Source organism: Anser cygnoides, chromosome 5, assembly GCF_040182565.1.
Source record: "Anser cygnoides isolate HZ-2024a breed goose chromosome 5, Taihu_goose_T2T_genome, whole genome shotgun sequence".
Classification (NCBI taxonomy): domain Eukaryota; kingdom Metazoa; phylum Chordata; class Aves; order Anseriformes; family Anatidae; genus Anser; species Anser cygnoides.
Window position 1 is genome coordinate 17,588,395 of NC_089877.1, and position 23,764 is coordinate 17,612,158.

General features: G+C 41.7%; 2 protein-coding genes across 6 annotated transcripts in view; one reads left to right on the forward strand and one right to left on the reverse strand.

Moving 5' to 3' along the window:
• The window catches only part of EHF (ETS homologous factor), an 86,955-nt gene extending 65,899 nt beyond the window's left edge, over positions 1-21,056 (reverse strand). For 2 of the 3 annotated variants that reach the window (XM_066997166.1, XM_066997164.1), the window contains exons 1-2: positions 20,296-21,056; positions 6,326-6,492 (exon numbers count right to left, since the gene is read on the reverse strand). The gene's annotated coding sequence lies outside the window, so the exon portion shown is untranslated. Of the gene's footprint in view, positions 1-1,693; positions 1,836-6,325; positions 6,493-20,295 lie in introns of those variants that run through there. The other variant, XM_066997165.1, reaches the window with a different exon arrangement.
• Positions 1,719-17,999, forward strand: ELF5 (E74 like ETS transcription factor 5). Of its 3 annotated transcripts, XM_013194620.3 has the most exons (7): positions 1,719-1,844; positions 5,846-5,972; positions 12,211-12,444; positions 14,076-14,126; positions 15,711-15,857; positions 16,905-17,100; positions 17,706-17,999. In XM_013194620.3, the coding sequence occupies exons 2-7, from the start codon at positions 5,849-5,851 to the stop codon at positions 17,800-17,802; spliced, it is 849 nt and encodes a 282-aa protein (XP_013050074.3). In that variant the 5' UTR covers positions 1,719-1,844; positions 5,846-5,848; the 3' UTR covers positions 17,803-17,999. The 3 variants fall into 3 exon arrangements, with proteins under 3 accessions (XP_013050074.3, XP_066853268.1, XP_066853269.1); XM_066997167.1 differs by lacking the exon at positions 15,711-15,857; XM_066997168.1 differs by lacking the exon at positions 12,211-12,444.
• Positions 21,057-23,764: the final 2,708 nt, after the last annotated feature.

Sequence of the window (23,764 nt, forward strand, 5' to 3'; positions counted from 1 at the left end):
TGCAGGAACCCAGTCCATTGCTCTGGACAAACTGATTAGCTATGGCACAACCTCATTTATTTGGCCTTACACATGTGGTGGGCTGGGTTTCTGAAAAGATCTGCTTGTGATGGAGCTGTCACAGTACATAAGCATCTTACCCGTTGGAAGAAGCAAACTTGAGCATCTGGCCATTTTTAAAGAAATGTGGAGGAAGATGGAAGAAAGGTGAGAAGGAAATAAATTAAAAAAAAAAAAATGGTGAGAGATAAATAATCTAGTCAGTTAAAAAAAAAAAAAAAAGGCAGGAGAAGAAAATAAGCAAGAAAAAAGAGCAGGGCCCCATGAGAGCCCTCAGACCAAGCCCCAGTGATGTTCCTGTGTAGGTGAAGGCGAGCATGCCAGTACATCCTGCTGCCCTGACCTGGCTGGCTGGGACACTGCCTTTGGGTGGCCGCCACCAGCAGTGTGTCCTGGTATGCTGTACCTCTCTGCACTGGGGAGATGCAACGTGACGCTCCCTCTGAGTCACTTCTGCCTGCCTTCACACACGCAACAGCGCTGCCTTGCACCAGGGCCACCTCTCCGTAGGGCCACAGCGTGCAGCTCCCTTCCCTCGCAGCGAGACATGCGCAGGAGCAGCAGCATGAAGCTGGGGAGGCTCCCTGACACCACGGTAATGGGGCAAATAAGTGCCTCTGCTTGGAGCAGGAGCATAAAAGACAAGCAGAAGACTAAACCAAAGGGATCCTGGGAGCTAATGCCACAGTATTTGTCTCATTTAATGTCTCCCCCTCTCCTCCCTGAATGACAATTCTAGCTGAGGAGTTTCTGAAGACAGGAAAACCTTAGTCAAATGCCCACCTAAAACATAAAAGAAAAGGTATTTTCAGTATTAGAAATAGCACCTGTCAGAAGAACTGAGGTGTCATACTTGCCTAAATCTTTAACTCAAGCTGTTTACACAGGCATCCTCAAGAGACTAGTAATTAACGTGGAGCTCAGGGGCACAAAAATATTTTGATCTAGGCTGACCAAAGCTCTTCCTCATTTATATTTAAAAGAAGTGTCCTTTTATATTAGATGTGCTCATTTTATTTTCCAATTCATTCTCTCCACTGTCAGTGTCTCTGATCTGTTGCTTCTAATAATGCCAAGCATCCTCCTCATGAAAATTCAAATCACTTTGCAGTCATTTAAGACCTAAAGGTAGCTGCATCTCAGCTAGAGCCCAGTAGGTTTTCATGGATCTCAGAGGCACTGTGAGATGTACCAGGCAGAGATGTTGCTTGGCATCAGGTGAACAATGTCCTTCCTCTAACACTGTCAATGGTTTGCCCCATGATTTTAAGCCAGCCACTTTGCTGCATCCCGGTCCTTGTCAGAAGTAAATGGTGAGGATGCCACTTCCCCAGGCTTTGAGATCTCTGAGCATAATGCAATAGTCCTTCCTACGTGCTAATGATGTAAAAGAAAGAGTGAAAGAGTCTCCTCAGTTCAAGTAGTTACACACACCAGGTTTGCTTAAGGTGGTCCAAGAGTCAGGCTTACGTAAATCAACACTAGAGAAGCAGAAAAAAACAATACAGAATAAAGGTAAACTTTCTGCACTTCAAAATGTTTCTTTCTCCCCCATTCTCTGGGCTGTGTTATACTATATACTATCACTGTCATCAAAAGGGGTGTGTATAAGAACTTGAAAAACCAAACAAACCTGTCTGTAAGGTGTTCCGTATATCACAGTCCTGCAGGTGGCTTTATTTCCAAAGTGCCGGGCTGTGCTGCTGTTAAAGCCTCCTGCTCCCCCTTGCTCCCAAGACCTTCTGGATTTAGCTGCTGCATCAGGAGTAAGCGCCTGCCTACAAGTAAGCTCCGTTTCTTTATTGAAGTCTCTATTTTCAAAAGGGCTGTCAGCTGCCAAGGTGTTTTTGCTGTGATGATTTATCAGGCACCCAACTGATGTACTGCCTGCCATTCCTATTTGTGCATCACCTGTTTTCTCAATGATAAACAATTGACTTTGGTTTAATGAATTAATAGAGGAGACATGCATGAACCCCAACAAATGCTTTTTAATAAATTAACGATCCAGACCTGTCTCATTAAATCAAAAGAGAATGTTTGTAATGTGACAGCTAATTAATTGCTTCTTCCAACCAGGCACCAGCTGGAGCAAAACCAATATTGTAAAGCCCTCCTGTTGTTTAAACAGACTGCCTCTTCCCCTTTCTGTGTCCCAAAAGTGTATTTAAGCAGATACGTATGTGTGTACATAAGCAGCACCAGCTAATAGTGAAATACTATTTGATGTGACCCACACCAATATCCTGTTTGCATAAATATTTAAAACAAGATTACCTTTGCTAATGATATTAAGAATTAACATTATTTTCTGGAACATGCATAGCTCTATATAGGAGTAACAGTACAAACTGCATATGGGTAAAACAGGATTTTTCCTTCCTAAATGGCTTTTGCTGCCTGTCATGTGGTCTAGCCTGTAGGTGGGACATGGTGCTGACAGCTTTGCCCCACACCTGTGAGTCCAGGTCCAGTCCTCAGCAGGGACTGAGGCTGCCCATCCACTTCACAAAATTAGTTTTCCAGTTTGGACAAACAGGTTTTCCTCACAGTAAAGTATGAAACCAAGCATGTGCTGAGTTCTGAACTTTCCCAGATCCAGTGGCTTTGGCTCTGTTTCAGATTCCCCTTCACTTGCAATAGTTCATCCATCTTCCCAAGTATCATTTAACTTGTGCAAATCGACTTTCCACCTCGGAAAAAATCACCATGAAAATTCACAAGCAAGGCACTAAATCTACTAAACTGTCGTTACCATTTGGACAGTAATAATGCAAATACTAATAACTTCATCCTTTTCTAGCTAAATCTTACCCAGATGGAGAAATGATTATAGCCTTGCAATGTAACATATTGTTTTATCTAAGCCTTCACTATTTCCAACTATTTTTTTTTCCACTAAAAGCAATAGCCTAAAAAAGTCAAAGTCAAATGAGAAATGATTTGTACCGCAAAGAGAATGTGTTGAATTCACCTTCCTCTCACATTTTTTCACTTCGGTTTCAAGCAAAAGTAACTCTTAAACTTGGGAAACTGTCAGAAAGAAATTATTTTTTGCTGACAAGCAGTAGAAATAAACAGTGAAATTCTGTCCTTGATGAATTTGAGGGGAAAACTGTCTTGAGTAGGACTGGGATTTCACTCCAGACATTTCTCTGTGTGAAATCTTATTTACGGGCAGGCAGGTATGGAGAGTTGTGGAGATGCTTTGAACTGGGTATCTTGGCAATCATTTTTAAAACACGTCTTACCAATTATCTGCAGGGATATTCTATTCACTTCTCCAAAACTGCAGTTGGCTTTCGGGAGTTTATTTCTGCCTACTCAGTTGGTACTGGGGTATATTCACAGCCGGCTGCTCATTGTGCTGCCTGGGGGGTGGCGGTTGCAGGGAAATAGGGTATGCTGGCTGCCGAGGGCATGGTTGGGAAGATCATTGTCACTACACGTGTCCTGGAGGTCTCTACCTTTTGCCACAGTGCCGGACCGGGATCATTGACTGCACAGATGTAGGTACATCTCTGGCAACGTCCAGAATCACAGAAGTGGGCTATCAGTGACTGGTAGTTCTCCCTCCCTTCTTCGCCGTTCTGTTTCTATCCAGCTCTTCTGCGTGTGTCTGTCCTGCCACCCCTTGGTGAGGAATGAGAGGTGAAATTCTTCCGTTGAAGTTGAAAAAAATTTGCATTGATTTCAAGAGAATCAGAATTGATTTTCTGCTGTGTCAAACACTAATTTCCTTTTATACAGGTAGTAAGCATGAATAGCTGTCAAATCCCTTGTTTTACAGAGACATGTGTCAATACACTGGCACAACAGTACAGAATGCTTGGCTTCTTTCTACCAGACACTGTGAATTTCAGAATTCTGGGTATCGTTAGCCAGCATCATCTCATGCCAGTAATGGAATTAAGCATAAACGCAATTGAAGAAAAAAAGTTAAATAAGCACTTTGTGCTTCTTTTCTTTTGGATTATATTCTGCAGCAATTCAGAATGCCGCTGTTTTGACTTTCTAAATTATTTGTGAACAGATACGACATTGGGAACCTTTCTCTGTGTGGGCCAGTAACTCAAATGAATAAAAAAATCATATCATAAACTCGAATATTAAATTCTGGCAATCCTGCTATACCTGAGACAGGACATGGTAGACTCATATGGATAGCTTTGCATGAATTCGGCAAAATTCCATATTGCTCACTGAATATATGGGGTTCATCCAAAAGCACAATTATAAATATATACATACATATATATATGTATGTATATATATAAATGCAGGAGCTATTCTACACTAAATCCTTTGGCAGAGATGCACAGTGGAGAGACTCTTTGGATACATTCACTAAAATGATTAATGGTTTAAATCCTCATATGTTCTATTCATAATGATATGATTAAGTGGAAATGCAATGTTTTTGAAATACCACTTTGCCCTACATCTAAATTCCTGTATATCAAAAGATTTCAGAAGCCTCCTAAATGTTTCCACATTCCATATCTCATCAGTACATCACATACATTACGATAGGACTTATCTTTCAATTCTGTAATTTATCTGTGAATACTTTTGAATCCTTCACATTTTCTCACTATATGCAGCTATTTGGACATCTTTGGATTTGGGGTTGATCTCTAAGACTATATTATCCTATTAACTAGCTCAGGTGTCTTACTGCTAGAAATTACCCAAGCTGGAATTAGTTATGAAAGGCAGAAGCAGCTTAGGTCTGAAGAAAAGAGCCAAACTGGCTTGAGCAGTTTTGTCTGAACTCTGAAAGGCAAGAGCCAAAATCAGGTCCATTTATGCATTCACAGCAGCTAGTCCATGGAACAATTCCTCTCTCTCCCAGAAAAGAAACTAGGACATAAAGTGCTGTGGATTTAAATTCCACTTAATTCTTTCCTTCACATCTCTCAAACGATCACCATTTCTACTAAGCTGCATATGAAGTAGTCCAGGGTCATGGGTATCATGAGTCTTAGCCATGAAGAACAGCAAAATGCATATGTGTGTACTTGCACGTATGTATGTGATACATGCATAAAGGAGGGGAGTGGACCACAAATTCTCTTCTTCTGTACCAACTTTAGTTCATGTCATAGATAATGCTTTTTTTCATCTCTTTCACTGAAATATAACCAGTTCTCTGTTACTTTACTCTGCAGTTGTCTCACTTTTTTATTTATTTATATAAATATATAAAATTGTCTCACTTTTGGTGCAAGAATCATCTTTCCTGAAGCGTGCAACCTCTGAAATAGTTTCCCAATTTTCCACATAAATTTTCAGTTTCTAATCTTCTTTGAAAGTACATTTCTTTCTCAGACCTTGTTAATCTCCTCACACTCTACACTGGCTGACATTTGTGGCAGTGTCTTATGGACACAGGGAGCATCCTTACGGCTGGAATGATGTTTTTCATCATGCGGACTGTATAGGGACTTGCTCAAATATTTTTTACCACTGATCTCATTAAATCATAATGTTAATCATAATGTTATTTTATGGTTTATCCTTCACTCCCTAGGAATGTGTGATTCCAATCATCTTTACTGTAAAACTACCTACGGTGTGTTTGTCAGCTGCATTGCTCTTAAATTTCTTAGCTCCTTTAACTGCAGGTTTCAGGAGGTAATCATTAGCTTTGGTTGAAGTTTAGGTGATGGTGGCCAATGGTACATCACAGATCTATATATCCACAACAATGAAATAATGCCTGTCAACTCATAAAGTAGGTTCTTAATACTATCATCTTCAACTAATGTATTAATATCTCAAGGTGATGCTGGATTCAGTAACCCACAGCACGTTTCTGTCAAACACAATGGTTTGTGATCCCCTGATGTCTTGGACAGAGTTATTTGGGACAACTGAAGAAGGCTATCCCACCTGTGATCATCAGACAGGTATGTAGACAGACTCCAGTTGAAAAGAATGTGCAATATCAAAAATTTATGGCTGGTTTGAATTTAATTTAGTTCAATTCTAATCATGTAGCAAACAGGCTGAGCCCGCTATTATACCCTTTCTTTTTTCTAGTCTGACTAACCTAAAGCTTATAACTAGCCATGCAAGATAAAGGAAGAATATTAACCAGTAGCAGTTTTAGTTCTACAGTGCTTTGTGTTTCAGTGATGTTTTCCCCTCTTGTGGCAAGGTGATACACACAATGCAACCAGGAACTCCCAAAGGACAGTTTGGTGCATTAACTGGGGCAGGGAAGTATGGGCTATGCATGGAGAGCTATGCAATTCTCTACCTGTGCGTTTGGAAAGCCCGTTCTGCTCCAGGCCACGCATCTCACATGGGCATCCCAGCTGTCCGAAGGAACTCATTCCAAATCTTCTCCCTTTGAAACAGTTGCTTTAAACTCCTAAACAGTGCTGATACTCTTCTCCGCACTCAGGCTAAATCATTCAACAGGCTCTGGAAAGAAAGGTAGCACAACCCAGTCACGTTACTGAGCCAAACTTGTGGCTAAGGAAGATTTATGGTTTTGTGCAGTATTTTTCTCTTACAAAGCTATTTTTGTCCTTTTAAATGAGAACACTGTTGGTCTTAAGGAAAAGTCCTTTCCTGCCAAGGCACAGTTGGAGTAATAAAGAAAAAACTTTCCACATGGCTTCTCCTGGTGCTAATCCATGACCATTGAGGTCTTAGTGTTTTGCTTCAATATTGCTGAATTTGTCCATTCAATGTTTGTGTGACGTATGAGGTAGAACATAAATCTTGCTTCAACTAAATGTCTGTATTCAAAGCCCTGCATAAATTGAATTTTTATTCAAATATATAGAGATAGAGAGCTTTAATATTAGTTTTCAATCCAATTTAGAATGAAATTCTAAAGTACATTTGAAATGACAAAAGTCACAGAAAGTATTCTGGTTTAAAATTTAAATTGCATTTCAAAGTACCTCATGCAATTCAATTTACTTTTGGATCAGTCACAATAATTCTTCTTATTTTGCCTTGATTTTTACCTTAGATTTGCCTGCTGTTGCATCCTATTTCTCTTTTTCTTTCTTTTTTTCCAACAACAAAACAAAAAAGAAAAAAAGAACTGAAATTGAAATAATCCCAAGGGGAGTTCTGATACCGGCAGATCAGCATTTGCCAAGGGCAAAGCAGCCCTTCAGAGTCATTTTGACAATTTCTAGCGTTCCTGCTGCGTGATCCCTGGTTATCAGTGCAAGCTCTGTGACTCAGCGGCTGCTCAGCCCTGCATTCATGCCGGTGAACAGCAGTGCGGTGTGCGCACCCCGCAGCTGTGCTAAACCAAGCTCCACCTGGAGCTAAGCGCAAAGCTTCCTCAGCTCTAAGATGCAGGGTCCTGTGCAGCAATCAGGTCAGGCTCCCTCTTGCTAAGCAAAGCTGAGCTGGGGAGATAATTAGCCTTTGCTGACCATGGTAAGAGCTACATTTCCTTCTCCGCATGTTTGTTATTGCTCAATTTTTGACGCTTTTAGGCTTTCCATACACTCTTGATGTTTACAATAATTTCTTCCCTGTATCAAATTTAAGACGACCTTGTAGAACCTGTGAGTCCTCTCATGTTTTCCTTCGTTTCTTCCACATCAGCCAGGGAGCACACTGAACTGTCTAATACACAGAAACAAAACCACTCCCGCAGTGCCACCAGCTTTGCCCAGGCAGTCGTAGGGCAGCCAGAGAAGGACGTAGGTCAGCACAACGCTCAGCCCGCACTGCCTTCTCATCACAGTAACAGGCTGAAGGACTCGGACCCATGCGTCTCTTGAAAACCTGCTTTGTACTCACTAGAAGCAAAGTATAAGGTCAAGTTTAAACATATTCCACATGGAAGTATGTTATTAATGTACAGAACTATGTATAAACCATATATATATTCGGAAAAAAGGGATGGCAAGTCTGCCTAGAGAGTCAGATGATCACTGATTTACAGCCTATAGCTGGGCTCAGCTCCTGTGCTAAGCAGGACACTAGTATTTTTATGTACAAGCCTAAATTAATATATGTACAAGTCCAAGTAAAATATTTCCTCTGAAAATGTGAAAATGTTCCTGCAAACCCGAGCAGAAAGAGGACCCTGGCTTAGTGGGACCTTCGGTCTGGGACAGGCAGCCATCCTCGCGTTCCCAGGAGGAGAACTGCAGGGTCAGTCACCCTTTACACATCCCACATTGGTCATTTTAGTGTTTTCATTTTCTGGCGAGCAGAACATATCAGGATTTGTATTTTAGGGGGCATCTTTTTTGTTTTATACAAAGTGGAGGAAGCTAAAATCTGTGACACTATTGTGTCATTTTCATTTCTTTTCTTCATTTTCCAGCACTTAAGTGCTGGAAATTAATATAGAAATATCAATATAGGGAAAATAATATCTAAAATGTACAGAAATTCTGTCTCCAAAAATTAAAACAAGTCTAAATGAAATATATCTTTTCCAGCTGACAACAAGGTGGGCCAAAATGTATAGGAGTGATCTGTCTGCCTTATATTACAAGTGGGTTATATATAAACTGGCTGTGATGCATCCACCCAGTTTTGTTATGGCTAAAAGCAGTATCTCCCCCCTGTAAGCACACACACGACATCGGCTTGTATATGCCATGCAGAGATCAGTGCATCCCAGGACAACCGGGGCAGCTGTCTTTTACTTGGCCTGTGCTCTTGAACCTGCCTGAGACTTCATGCCTTCCCCAGCCTTGCTTGTCACCACCGATAAATAGCAGGAGGCTCATTTTCGCAGTGCAGCCCCAGTGGGGGACATGAACGAAGCCCACAGACTGAAGTTACAGGGAGATAACGTCTGCAAACGCCATTCCCCAGAAGCTGGTACTGGCCAGCACAACGGGGTTCCAATATTCAGGTTTAAGGAGAACCATGGTAAAATAGCCAATATAATGGAATGGGCAGTGGAAATCACCTCAAAATGGTGTAAAGGGCAAGGTGTGAATCCCAGGCTCTCTTCTTCACCATCCTCCTTCCAGGTACCCTCCTTTAGGCAAGCTCCTGGCAGGCCCCTGCCACCGAGGGACCTACCTGTCCCCTCCTCTCCTGCTGGAGGGCTTTCCCCTTGCGCTTTTGCACGGTGGTATGAAATTCTACCTGCCCCTTTCTTTTTCACTAAAAGAAAACCTGAAAATCTCTCGGAGAGGTTTTGCCTTTGGCCGACCTTTTCTTCCAGCAGGGTGTTCGAGGTGGCACGGTACCTTGGTCACGTCCATCGCCAAGCAGGGGAAGCTCCCCTGAATGCTTAGCTCAGATGTAAGAACCAAAAGGCAAGAGCACATGCAAATAGGACGGCTTGGTGTCAGCACGTTTTGAATGCTCATCATATACATTAGTGCTTCACAGAGCCCTGGAATATGCCAAAAAATATCTGAGCCTTCCCAAAGCCAAAGCAAACAAGGAAATGAGACCAGATGAGTGCTGCTCCATGAAAGAAACATGCTGTGGCATTTATATTGCCAGCAAAGCTGATGTTTATCACAGTCAAGTCAAAGTTTCAAGACCAATGGCCAAAATATTTCAAGATTATTCAGTCTACCTGTGGAATGGCACAATAAACAGTCGTACTTTTCTTTCATGATATGATTCTACGAAAAGAAGAGCCATCAAACACTTGCAGGCAGACAGACAGTGCCGTCACCTTGTCATTCGGCTGCTTATTGCAGACAAACGCAGCAAAAGGGTCTGGGATCGCTCGCTGCCGCAGCTCACGGCGCAGCCTGGGAAACCCAGGGCTGGATTCACGCCTGGTCCCACAGCGAGGCCCCTTCCGCAGTCTGCTCTGCCTAGCTGGGGACCTGGTGGTGCTCCAGGTTCCCTAAGGGGGCTGGAGGCTGTTGGCACAGGATTTTTAAAAAAAAAAAAAAAAAAAAGTCTACCTGGTCCAGAAAGGGATCGATTCAGCCTTCTGCTTCTCTTGAGCAGCCTCTACAGTTGGGATTTTTGTAGAGCTCAAGCTTGATTTTTTTTTTTTTTTTTTTTTTTTTTGCTGGCAGAAGCCCTGTGAGCCTGGTGTTTCCAGCACTCCCATTCTCCCCCAAGGAAGCCTCCAGCCTCTGACACAGCCAGGTGTGTGCACTCCGCAGGGCTCGGAGGAGCTGATCCAATGTCAAGCTCACCAGATTTCCCTTTTAAATAAGGAGCTGAATAAAATCTCAGATTCAAATATCCTCGAGCGATGGGGCCCAAAAGCCAGACCCAGATCTTCTGCCCACTTCTTTGCTTTACCAGGATGTCACAGTAGCATCTCAGGGTTTAAAACACAGCACTCAGGATTACATTAATTCTGTATGTGCATACAGATGAAGATATTTATAGCATGGGAATGATTCATGAAAGCAACCACAAATTCCCCTGTAAACTTTTAGGACTTATAATTAGAAGTATTAATTATTTTACAGAAGCCCACGTAGGATGCAAGATCCATATTTCAGTTATTCTGTCACAATTTCAAACCCTTTGAATTAATTTCACTGTGGAAACTCACCCAGCCTATTTGCATCACTTTGCACTCTGAACTGGCTGTCTAGACAAATGACAGGTACAATCCACCTTGCTTGCAGTGCTATCATAACCTAATTTGAATTACGATGTCATACTAGCAGTGCCTAAAATCAAAAGTTCAGGATTCATTTGAAAATGAATTAATGAAAAAAGGATGGCTAGACTAAGAAATCATGAAATATAAGTCCAGAATAAGATGCTATGAGAGGTAAAAATAAACTAAACTATTTCTGCTTCCATTGTGCTACTTTCATTCACATGATATTTGATTGCTCTCCTGCTGTTATTTACTGTTCTGTAACAAGGCTACTTCAAGAGCATATGAAATAATACAGATAATATATTCAAAATCAATTTAGAGCCCCTAAACTGATAGGCTCTGAAATCAATAATCTCTCAAGGCTGGTGTTCCTGCAACTGATTAAGAATCTCACCTGAGAGAAATTGCTAGCCATCCTTAAAAACTTTAAAATAAGAGAAGCAAACAGAATAATGAATGAATGAAAATAAAGACTCCAAGATGCGGACCTGAAATCTATTCTCCCAAACTTTATCTCAGTGGATACAGAACGGACACAGTCTTGCCCTTGCCTATATTTCTAGTCACCTGAAAAAGCTAGCTGTACATGCAGAGGCGTCTGACGGGAGAAAATTGTAAGCTCAGACCTTTGCATGTGATAGTCTAGCTCCCAGAGAGAAAAAAAAAGTTTTTTACAGACTGCCCATCACTACGTGCCCAGCTACTTCAGTAATACAAGCCTGTGTTTTTATTTCTAGACAAAAAAGTGTGAGTCACAGATTATGCTTGTTAGCTGCAGCATAGGGTTTTATCACACCAGACCTAGATTTTATATCAGGAATACTTAAAATAAGTTTTTCTAGGAAAAAAAAAAAAAAAAAGGTGTATCGTAAATACATACATATTTCTACACATTCGCCTGGTACCTGCATTGCTGAGGAGAGATACCTGCTAATTTAATTGGCAAAGTAGCTGCAGGTTTCAATTCCCTGGCAATTTTACTGAGAAGCTCTTTCACACTTCCTCTTACCTGTCAGAAATGTTTCTCCGGTGGAAGGCGTGTTAAGAGTAATGCATTTTTCAGTTTCTAACCGATGCAAAAAGCATTCCCTACTGCGACATTAACAACATCATTTTAGATTAACGGAGTGAAGGAACTTGCTGGAATTATGAGAAAAGCAAGCAACAAATGAATGGCATTTACCCATCTGCCATAGAGCACAGTCGGTTGTCATCGAAGGAGAGTACCTCAACGCCTGAGACAAAAGGTTAGCTCAGTCTAGGAATGCATCACTCATTTTTATCACACGCTGCCAAGTTCTCACAAATTCTGTACTCTGACCTTTTCATATTTTTAATTGCTTTTTTAAAAGGTGTGTTATCTTTCTTTGTACTTGTAAACAGTTTCTTTCAATATGCCTGACAATTAATAAGAATATTTGTGTGACAACAGGAGACAGTAAAATGCACAAGGCAGGTCCTGATGTTTTCTGAAGGAATAGGGAAGGAAGTCTGCAGTCAGAAGACAAGAAGGAAGAGGGATCGGTTTTGCCTGAAGCATGCTTACTAAAATGAAGTGCACAATGAGCTTTGCATTGCAATGTTCCCCTTTCTTGCCAAATATGTTGCAGATTCTGATTCTTTCTGGACATCCATCCACCCGGAGTACTGGAGTAAGCACAACGTCTGTGAGTGGTTGCAGTTTTGCTGTGACCAGTACAAACTAGATGCCAACTGCATTTCCTTTTCCCATTTTAATATCAACGGCTTACAGCTGTGCAACATGACCCAGGAAGAGTTCCTGGATGCTGCAGGCATTTGTGGCGAATACTTGTATTTCATCTTACAGAATATCAGGACGCACGGTTAGTGTTCCAGAAACCAAATGCAAAAGAAAAAGCATTGTATTTTTCTGTGAGTTTCATGCTAGCAGAAAATGTGGGATTCATAGCCTCCAGAACTGAAGGATGGCAAAACAAAGGGCTGCTTAGGCGCCGTGCTGAGCTCAACCTGCACCGTCCTGGGAGGGGTTACATCCACACTGCATATAGAAAGACACGGTGCATATTTATTCCCGCAACCCAAAATACTGAAGGTTGCTCTGCTTCTCAGAAAGTAAGCAGGTTTTGGCTTCTTGGGGTTATTTTGCCCAGAGAAGTTGTGGATCCCTGCAAATGTTCAAGGCCAGGCTGGATGGGGCTTCGAGCAGCCTGCTTTAGTGGGAGGTGTCCCTGCCTGTGGCAGGGGGGTGGAACTGGGTGATCCTTGAGGTCCCTTCCAGCCCAAACCATTCTAAGATTTTATGCACTGCAAACCCACCTAGTTACTGCTAGGCTCCACGATGCTCTTGAATACAAACAATTTTGCTGTTTTCAACCTTATCTTGGAAGATTTATCACTGCTTAAATGAATTTAAGTTCAAAAACTGTCTAAGCTATGGATGGTTTTGTCTAAGTGAAATAGAATTAAAACCTCTGCTGCAGGTACCCTTTCTCTACATAATTACTTTCCACAGGTTAATTAGTGGACGTGCCATGCCAGGGTACTTCTACCAGGGTTCAAGGAAGGAGATTCAGGAAGGAGATCTGCCCTGGCAGATCACTGAGGGGCATTTGCGCAGCTTGGAGCCGTCAGGGGCTCAAGCCTGAGGCTGGGCAGAAGAAGATTATTAAATGCAGGAGATAAGGATGTCGTTAGAGGAATTAAAGAATACAGAGCTGGGAAGAAAAGCTCATTAAGAAAATTAACATTTTGTATTCAGTGCTGAGATTGAACAGTTGAGTGTAAATGAAGTACAACAGACTCTGCATTGCATGGGCACAAACGCCTGTGAGGAAAGGCACTACATGGCCCAGTAACGGGACTCTGCCGCAACGTACTCGGGCCATGGAGCAAACTACACCTGCACAAGCAGGCTTAACTCTATCATCTTCCCAGTTTTGTGTGCCGGACGCCTCAAAACGGATTAAGTTCCTCGAATGCAGATTTGTACGTGCTATGCACTTATTTATGGGCTGTGAATGTAATAACCCCTTTACAAAGGCGACAGCGTCCTGCTAATGCAGACAAGTGCCAGCCCTGTAAAGATCTGATCGCCAGCAAAAGAGATGATCTTTACTGAGGGGAAGGATGCAGGGAAGACTGCAGGAGAAGTTTTAAATGGACAAGGGGCTGAATGAGGAAGAACTGATCCAAGTGCAAGGAAGCTGCAAGTGAGCTTTGGAGATACGAGCAGAGACAAAGATGTGATGCAAATAGTATGAAAAAAAAAAAAAAAGAGGATAAAAATAGACATAGGAAGACCAGTGGGAAAGACAAATCATTTTAGCAGCAGAGAAACTGAAAAATTATTTCATGGTTTTATAGTCTGAACTTTCTATAATTTTACTCTGAGCTATAATCACAAGCAATCGTGCAACTTGGCTTTAAATTTCAGTTCAGTCATTGATCTTCTGCAGAAAAGAACTGAGCACTGGATTATGTTTTTCCCTCACAGGCATATCCTTTTTCACTGATGTAGAAGAAACAAAGCCAACCAACAAGGACTGTAAGTAAACTTGCTTGTACACACTAAGCTCCATTCAACCGGAAACGCAGTGTATTCAAAGATTAGCAATATTCAGCAGTTCAAGAGATTTATAAAACTGAGAAAATCCAGGCCATTTATTCCTACTCAATGCCTTTCCTGAAACACCTGCAGCATGCAGAGAAGTAAATGGTAACAGATCCCAACATTTCTGAACTGGTATTTTCAAGGGAAGTAGGATCCCAGGAGCCTTTGTAATTTCACTGAGGCTGCAAGCCATGCACCAAGCAGAGCAAAGCTGTTCTTTCATGCACAGATTCCCGAAGGGCAGAAGCAAGGCTCCATTCGCATGAGAATACTGTGAATTTCTGAGGGAGGTGGCACAGTTGGCACAGTAAGACACAGTCACAATTAGGGATCCCGCTGGATCCTAACCACAGCCAAGCTGGCTGTCCATCTGCTGAGAAGGCAAACAGGTATGCTAGTAAGAAAATCAGGTGTCTGACTACCTCTAAGCACAGTCAGAATATTTTGTAATCACTCAGTTCTGACCATGACCTGCTTTAATAATTCCCAGTCAGCGCTGGGGAATTAGTGTTTCTGGCTGGATTTACTAGTGTTTCCCACTAGGATTTAGGCAACGTTGGATGCTCCATCAGCGAAACCCTTGAGCCAGTAAAAGAATACTGAGCACGCTCACTGACATGAGAGACTCCAGTGAAAAGCAGCAGTCAGAAAAAATACATTCCAGGAAAACTTCTTACAAATTCTAGCTGATGCTCTTTTGGGTCACCAGCAGATTCTGAATAAGTTATGAAACCTTCATAGCTAAAAGCGTAACTCTTTCAGTTTCAGATAGTCTCGCACATACTTAGTTGGTTTGCTTCCACCTTTCAATGCATATTATTGTTGGACATGCAGCAAAATGGACTCCAGGTAGACAGCTCTCAGAAACATAACAAGATAGTAACAACATAAAACTGTGTTTCTTCTTCACAAAAGTTCCCCTATTTTGGTACTTTTAGCCCACTACTATTTATCCAGTGAAATAAATTTGTGAACTTTCATAGGGTTTCACTGATCACCCTTCTCACTAGATGTGTACTCAACAGACAGATACTTTTACAGCCATAGTCTGCATATTACTGTTCTTAGCAGACTCTGATAATCCTTCCAGTTCGGGTCAATCAATATCCTCTTCTAGTTGTTCTCTCATCACTACAGTGTTGAGACAGACACTTCTGAAGTGTTGATTCAAGTGCTGATCACCTGTGCAAGTATATTGGCAAATATCATAATCCTCTACTAAGTGGTTTTGACCTCTCAGAACCATCACACGGCACGAAGCCATGAAACCTTCAGACTGCACATCACAGGGAGCAGCCTTCATCCGTGCACACCAGGCACCCAATTCCATAAGCCTACAGAATCCAAGCATTTTGAATATAGCTCTGACAAAAATTTCATGTGTGTTGTTGTGCTGCAAGCCATCCAGTTGCATTAATTATTCACCTGGATTTACCTTTGTGCTAGAGCTTTATTAAAGAGATAAAGTTAGTAGCTCCCATACCCACTTTGACTTAATGTTGCATGACATTTGAATAGGTGACCTTTTGACCAAGTTGCCACCAGACTCAGGAGTTCCTTCTTCACTTCTCACGTTATTCTGCAGTTCAGTCCCAGCGCGTGATAAGGCATGCGTGAGGGCAGGTGGCATCAACGGCCAGGAATGTCACAGTCATGGTAGAACAAGTAAGTACATATCAGAAAGTCAAAACAGGAATTAAGATTGCACAGGCCACATTGCTCTAAATCTCCAGCTCCATGTGGTTATCAAAAGAAACTTTAATGGTACCACAAATAAATAGAATTTCACTGAGGTTTGGCTTTCAAGTACTGCCAGCTCTCATGATTTTATCATGAGACTTGAGGTACTTGGCATTTTTCTTAAAGCCACATCTCTTTTTTTGTTTATATTTCTAGCCATCTCAGTTGCACAATGACTGGAGAACGTAAACTGAAAATAACCTAAAGGTTCTAAACACAGAAAACCAAATAAGAGACCTCAGATATTATTATAACTTCCATTATTCTTCTACTGCTCCCAGGACTTTGGGGGGCAGACTCATGGTTTTTAAATGCTCGGGGTCTGTGTTGGGATTCAGCATTCATTTAACTCCCGGTACCTTGATTAGCTACTACCCAACCAATCTGAAGTTAAGGCAATAGCTACATATAACAGCTATGCCTACTGATTTAGTAGAGTCCCTCTATTTATGGCACATCTGATGCCCAAAGAAGCCTCTGAATCGAGTTGAAGCAACAGAGAGAAGAATCCATCAATGCTGGGAAATGCTGCAGCTCCTCATACTATCATCTCATTTTTAGTCAACCCAATGTTTTTTACTGTCTTTCATTTCAAACACTGTACATGAACTTGAAAAATGCTTTAAAAGCATCAAGTTAAATACTGTGTTGAAGCTGTCAATGATGAGTGGAACAGAACCAATGAATGACAACTTAAACTGTGCAAGACAATAAAATTCCTGGAGTAGAAGACAGATTCTAGCACAACAGGCATTTGAAAAGCCCTGATTTATTTTTACCTGGAGCAAGTAATGTGAATCCACTGACAGAGAGGCAATGCACTAAAATTTCCAAAGTTATATTCTGGTAAATGCAACCAGACAATGAGATTGACTACCTGGTGACAGAGTGTACTGTAAATATAATTCTGTCTTAGTACTTTGGCATGAGTAAGAAAAAATCTACTAAATAGCTGTCTTCTTCCTGTTCCAGACCTGCAGAGTTCTCATTTGTGGGAATTTGTAAGAGACCTTCTCCTTTCTCCTGAAGAAAATGGAGGCATTCTGGAATGGGAGGACAGGGGACAAGGCATTTTTCGGGTTGTTAAATCAGAAGCTCTGGCAAAGATGTGGGGACAAAGGAAGAAAAATGATAGAATGACATATGAAAAATTGAGCCGAGCTCTCCGGTGAGTTAACAGGTGGAAGGGCCCCTCACTTCAGTTGACTTCTACCTCGGCATCCATTTCTCATAACTATCCTGAAAACTCAGGTTGGACGGATGGGGGTTGGTTACTTTCTTCCTGGTTATTCTATACGTCAGAGATAGCACCCAATTTCCTTTATTTCTAAATAGGATCACAGGGCTAAATTTAAACTAGTACAGAGTTGTAACTCTGTCGATAGCAGTGAAGCTATCACACTTTAACTCAGCTGAGAATTTAGATTACATTTGCAAAATGACATTACAAAATGACCCATCTTGCTCTACCAGTAACATCAGCAGTTTCTTCTGAACTGTGGTAATCTTAGGTAAAAATACAGCCAGCCAACCAAAGAAAACACTTCTTTGTATTCCTTCTATTTTTCAAAGAGTGGAAGGTATAATCCAAAGCACCTGGGAAAGCTATTGCCCTCTAAAGTCACAAAATAGCCATTTAACAGAAATAAAGACTGGAAAGAACACATTGACTCCTGTGCTGTTCTCTGACCATGAAGCCCACATAAAGAACTCCTGTAATCTGAGTTCTACTACTTTCTCCATTGCTTTTGTTTGCTTGTTTTTCCCCTGCAGATACTATTATAAAACAGGCATTTTGGAACGAGTGGACAGAAGGCTGGTATACAAGTTTGGGAAGAATGCCCATGGATGGCAGGAGAACAAGATATGAACTGCCCCGTGCTTCCACCTCAGCACAAAAGACATCACAGCCTGAATAGTCCAGCTGCAATGGACACCTGAGAGAGAAGTTGTCCTCTCCCTCTCTCCCCTCTGCCTGTCTGGACGAATTCATTGCAGTCTGCTTCAAGAGACAGGCTACAGCAACAAAAAGAGCACTTGAATTTTGGAGTCGACCTCCCCTCCGTGCTTTCTGCCAAGCACTGTCTCCTAGTAAGCCTTTAGGAATATCTTTACTGCTGCTCAAGTGACCTGCCTGTCTCCCTGTCTCAACCAGTATGATCACTGACCAGTATGAAATTCCTTGCCATTCTGCTGACATTTAAAGGAGACTCTTTATGGATATCTCCCAGTTAGTTTACTACATTTCTGAAGAATATAAAAAAGTTTCTCTTTCATTTGATAAAAATACTCTTCTAATCCATTCCACTCTGAACCACTGCATTTCTCAGATATGCTAGAAAACAATGTGTTGTCCAAAATGAACAATTCAATCCCCTCTATATGCCTGGATTTAATATGCCCAGTCAACCTAGTTAACAAAGAAATACAACTCAAATCTGAAATACTTATCAAACAGTTACCTGCTTTAGCTACTAACTCCATCTGTGCAAAGATATATAATCAATGTATACTTGGTGTATTTCTTTTTAATCTAAAAAGAGTTCACTGCAGTTATTTATCGTTGTTCTATATTGGTGAGTTGCAATTGATCACAGTATCGGTTCTGCTATTCGGCAGAACAAATATGATTTTTATAATAAAGAATGCTGAAGGCAAATATTCACTTCTGTATAATACAAGTTCACTATCTACAAACTCTCACGCAGGGGAGCTTGAATTTTCCTGCTATTAACCTTCATGAAGGTGAATTCAAGTCACTGCTGTATTTGGAAGACGCAGTTCTGGAAAGGGTACGAGCAGGTTAGTTTTGAAATGCAAATGAATATCTGTGGAGAGATTTCTATGGAGCTTTTGCCCACACCTGTACAGAAATGGGATGAATTCTTCAAAGCATCCCATGACATACAGTTGTACATACACCAACAAAATTAATGTGCGGTGCATGCCCTCAGCTGCTCCATAGATCAACCCTACAATAAGTAAATTGGTTAGAAAGGAAGGCGGTAGGTATATGAGAATTCAATTGCGGTTTTTGAACATATCACAACTATTCAGTAGTTTTACAGGGATCGTTTCTTCCACATAATGAATTTAAGCAACAACTGTAAATCTATCAACCATTCTAGGCTTACCACAAGTGGCATTCAAGGAATTTCAATGGGGCTTTGGCCTTGCTTTCCAATGGACAGCTCTGTAGCACATTACTCTGCATAATCGCTGTTCACTGTTGAGCTCCTTTGTTCATTAACCGTAAGAGTCTTTTTCTTGCAACTCGGAAAACTGTTATTGTTTGCAATATTAATTAGGTTTTGTGGCAAGTGTTTAAGGACTCAGATTAACAAATTAAGTACTGCTGCTGCAACCCCATTTTAGGTTGGTACCACACTACACAGGATAAGTGGGCAACAGCTGGGATAGAGGATGGTGATTACTGACTTTAGAACCTAGATTGTGTCCCGGCTACATCTCTACCCATCAAAGGCTGCAAAGTTCAGATTAGAGATGGCTATCACTGAAGTTTCTTTCAGAAGTTATCTGTTTGAAAAGACTCCTCTTCAGTTTCCCAGCCATTTGTTTATTTTTATCTCTGTAACAGCAACAGACATTCATGTTGGGAAATAACCCCCATAGGAATACAAACATGGTTTCAAGGGCATACTGTGAAAAATGCTCCAAGTTTATTGCAGCTTCCTATTTCGTAATATGGGAGATTGACTTTGCTGAAAGAAAAGTCATCAGTCACAAAGAAAACAAAGGCACAAAACCCCACATAGAAATATTTCTCAGTCTATGACAAGGCAGAACCGGGAGATGCACACTTTTAAATATATTTTACTGCCTAAATTACACCATTGTTAGAGAACAAATATTCAGTTTAGGCTGCTAATAAAAGTCAAATATGCAGATTTTTGAAAACCAGCAGGAATTACCTTCTGTTTCCTAGTTCTGTGATGTTCTGCCACCATCACTGACAAAAACCAGCCAGGTGGCCCTCACTTTTACCACACCTGTGCCACATCAAAAGGGACATCAGCAAACCACAAGGCCCCAACACAGTTATGCAGATTTACTGAAAATGTGTTCTTAAAATATGAACGACTGTAAAATATCTACTTCTGGATTTGTATGGCTTTCTGCCAACTGCAATTTGTTAACAATGTGAATGAAATATTTAATATGCAAGACCCATGGCTTTCTTCCATTCGTGTTTCCCTAACTCATATCAGGGATACACAGAACACCTTTGGATGTTTATAAACAAGTATTTATGAGCCAATAACAGAAACACTTCTACAGCCCTTCTTTTGGTGCGTTTGTGTTTCAAGTAACTGCTTGATTTAAAGAGAAAAGCCACACTCACGGATGATGCCATTCACGACCCATGCAGGCTCTAAAGCATATGCACAAAACAGCCTCTTCACACCATATGCTGGAGGCTAACACACACCTCCGGGTTAACAGTACTATAAGCCTACAAGAAGGATGCCAGAGGGAACCAAAGTCAACCTTTAAGCCAGGACACAGCAAGGCTCAGGGCTGAGGGCTCCAGCGGCTCCACATGGCAGCAGGGCCTGCAGCCTAGGCCTGTCCCACCTCTCCCACCTGTCTGGGCCCAGGCAGCCCCAGCCCTGGGCACCAGGCATCTCCCTGGGGCCAGTCCGGGGTCAGACACAGCCCCAAATGGCTAGGCAGCGCTATCCGGGCAGTGCGATGGGGACAGGGACAGCCAAGACTGGGTCATCACTGGGGCCCCGGACACTGCCAGTGTGAAGGGAGGCGGGGCAGGGTCAGTCAGCCTGGAGTACCCTCAGGGCCCTCATGCTACAACACTGTTCAAAAACTTATTATGACTGACTCTTCTTTCACAGTAAGAATGAAAGTACGGAGGACATGATAACACTAATCAGAACAGTTTTCACAAAATTTAAGCCCTCATCTCAATCTCTTCCCCAAGTGCCCAATCTGGGCGGTGCAGGCCAGAATGCTTTCCCCCGGCCATGAGGGAAAGATGGCCGCAGAGCTTCCCTCCTGCTTGCCCTCAGCCACCACACAGACACGGCCAACACCGCAGAAGGCTATTTCAGATACTGTTAGCCATAAGGCTGAGCACACAGCCTAGAACTCTTTTTTTATTTTTTATTTATTTTGTAAAAGGAAAAAAAAAAAAAAGAGGCCACTCCCTGAGGCCTGTTTAAGCATGGTTCAGAAAGAATGTGTTAAAAAGTCTGAAAGTCTTAAAAAGACTACTGCAAATTGTCAGTGTTGTGACTGATGGTGTTGACATAATTTATTCCAACCAAGTGTATTGTATTTTCTGTGTATTTTCAGCCAGGAACAAAAGTTGTTCAGCTGTTCCCCGACGCTCATGAATGCAGTGTATAACCAAACACCAAAGCAACTTAATACAATCCTCCTGAAACAGATAAGGCATTTATTTCTAAGACCAAAGTAGGGTAAAAAAGATACAGCTTTATTTCTCATATGCTGCCTTCTTGTGCCACTGAAGCATCTATGCATGACACAATAAAGATCTTTAATGTCTTTAAGAGTAGAAACTGTTCAGCTATTGATGTTAAAGTGCCAATTCAAGTGTCAATTTTTTAAATCTCAAAACAGATTTCAAAACCTATTTTATTCAGAAATCAAAGGCTGTTGATGTAGCCTACCTAGACTTCAGCAGGGCCTTTGACACGGTCTCCTATAGTATTCTCCTGGAGAAGCTGGCAGCCCACGGCTTGGACAGTCACACTCTTTGCTGAGTTAAAAATTGGCTGGAGGGCCAGGCCCAGAGAGTGGTGGCGAAGGGAGTGAAATCCAGCTGGTGACCCATCACCGGTGATGTTCCCTAGGGTCAGTGTTGGGGCCCATCTTCTTTAATATCTTTATTGATGATTTGGATGAGGGAATTGAGTGCACCCTCAGTAAGTTTGCAGACAATACCAAGTTGGCAAGTTGGAGGGAAGCGTCGATCTGCCAGACAGCAGAAGGGCCCTGCAGAGGGACCTCAGTTTTGGGACCCTCAGTAAAAGAAGGACATCAAGGCCATGGAGCATGCCCAGAGAAGGACTACCAAGCTGCTGAAGGGCCTGGAACACAAGTCCTGTGAGGAGTGGCTGAGGGAACGGGGGTTGTTTAGTCTGGAGAAGAGGAGGCTTAAGGGAGACGTTGTTGCTCTCTACAGCTACCTGAAAGGAAGGTGTGGGGAGCAGGGCATCAGCCTCTTCTCGCAGATAACTCGTGATAGGACTAGAGGGAATGGCCTCAAGTTGCTCCAGTGGAGGTTCAAGTTGGAAATTAGGAGACATTTCTTCTCAGAAAGAGTAGTCAGGCATTGGAACAGGTTTCCCAAGGAAGTCGTGGAGTCACGATCCCTGGGAGTGTTCAAGGAATAGTTGGACCTGGTGCTTAGGGACATGGTTTAGTGGGTGACATTGGTAGTAGGGTGATGGTTGGACCAGATGATCTTGGAGGTCTTTTCCAACCTTAATGATTCTATGATCATTATTAAGGCTCTGAGCCAAAAAAAATACACCAACTTTTACATCGTGATTCCCACCTAGTACTATCCTAAGCTGTCAAAAAGCACAGATCTGTAAGGGAGGCACAAGTACTGCACAGGCTTATGGTGTCTTCAGAAGCATGTAATTTTGCAGCACAGTGTCTTTGCCATTTGGAATTCTCTCTTGCAAAGCACCATCTAAGCTGAATCACAGCTTTTCAAGAAAAATCCTGCCCCCAGAATACCACTCTTAGTGACATCTGTGTTCAACCTGCATTTTGCCAGGTTGAAGCAAAAATTGAACCCATATGTCAGCCCTTCCACATGCCAGAAAAATGCCTTAGCCTATTTCAGCAATAAATGATAAACATTTTACTAATTGAAGCAAGGATTTCAAGCTGATTATGCCTCTAGACAACACAAAAATAAGAGTGCAATTCTATCATTCAGGCATGATGATCCCCATCACTACTTGCCTCTAACACAGTGGAAATATGGAGGCCAAGGACTTTGTTATGAACTGCAGCACCGACCAGCACTAATTGGAAGAACCTCAGCTCTCAGAGCCTGTTCTGTAAAATCCTGCCAAGTCTTAACAAATAGAGACCTGGTTCTTACTCAGCAACTTTCTGTCACAAATGGAAATACATGCATTGCATATTACTGCTTCAAGCTCGAAAAAGAATTATACTACTGCTCCATGCAGTAATGTCTTTGAAGATTCATTCTATAAGCTCAGCATACAGCAAGTTTGAGCAGCCTGATCTTGAACAATGTTCTTTGAAAGGTTTAACCTTTCTCCTGGAGGCGCAAGGTGCAAAACGTGCGCATGCGCTAATTGCATCACAAGTTCCAGTGAAATCCTCTCCGAAATGAGCTACAGAAGAATTAGAAAGGATTTTATAGAACATTTCTTAATACATTTTCCACTCTACACAAGTTCTCATTAAATACAAAGTAAAAATTTAACTACTATATTATTCCCTTTCTTTCTTTTGCTCTATTTTTAGTAAGCAGGCATATAACCTAATTACAGTATTCTGCATATGTGTTGTCACTTCCCAGAATACAAAACTGGGAAAAGTCCTTTTTTTTTTTTTAACCAATATTTAATTTGGACTGAATATCGAAGTTGGAGTGACATTCTCACACTGACAATTTGCCAAATACTACATTCTTCTTATTTAAAGAAAACATTAAAATCACTAAAAGAAAAAGTCTCAGAACAAAGTAGGTTGTTTATCCAGTGAAAATCCTGTAAGGGAGAATTTTCCTTCACCCTTAGGTGACCTTTTCAGCGCTATTTATACCAAAGAGCTTGCATACAGGT

Excerpts from the sequence above, each read along its gene's own strand:
- ELF5 (XM_013194620.3), top strand. The coding sequence starts at position 5,849 with ATGCTGGATTCAGTAACCCACAGCACGTTTCTGTCAAACACAATGGTT. Across the intron at positions 5,973-12,210 it reads CACCTGTGATCATCAGACAG|ATTCTGATTCTTTCTGGACA; the intron begins GTATGTAGACAG and ends AATATGTTGCAG. Across the intron at positions 17,101-17,705 it reads AAATTGAGCCGAGCTCTCCG|ATACTATTATAAAACAGGCA; the intron begins GTGAGTTAACAG and ends TTTCCCCTGCAG.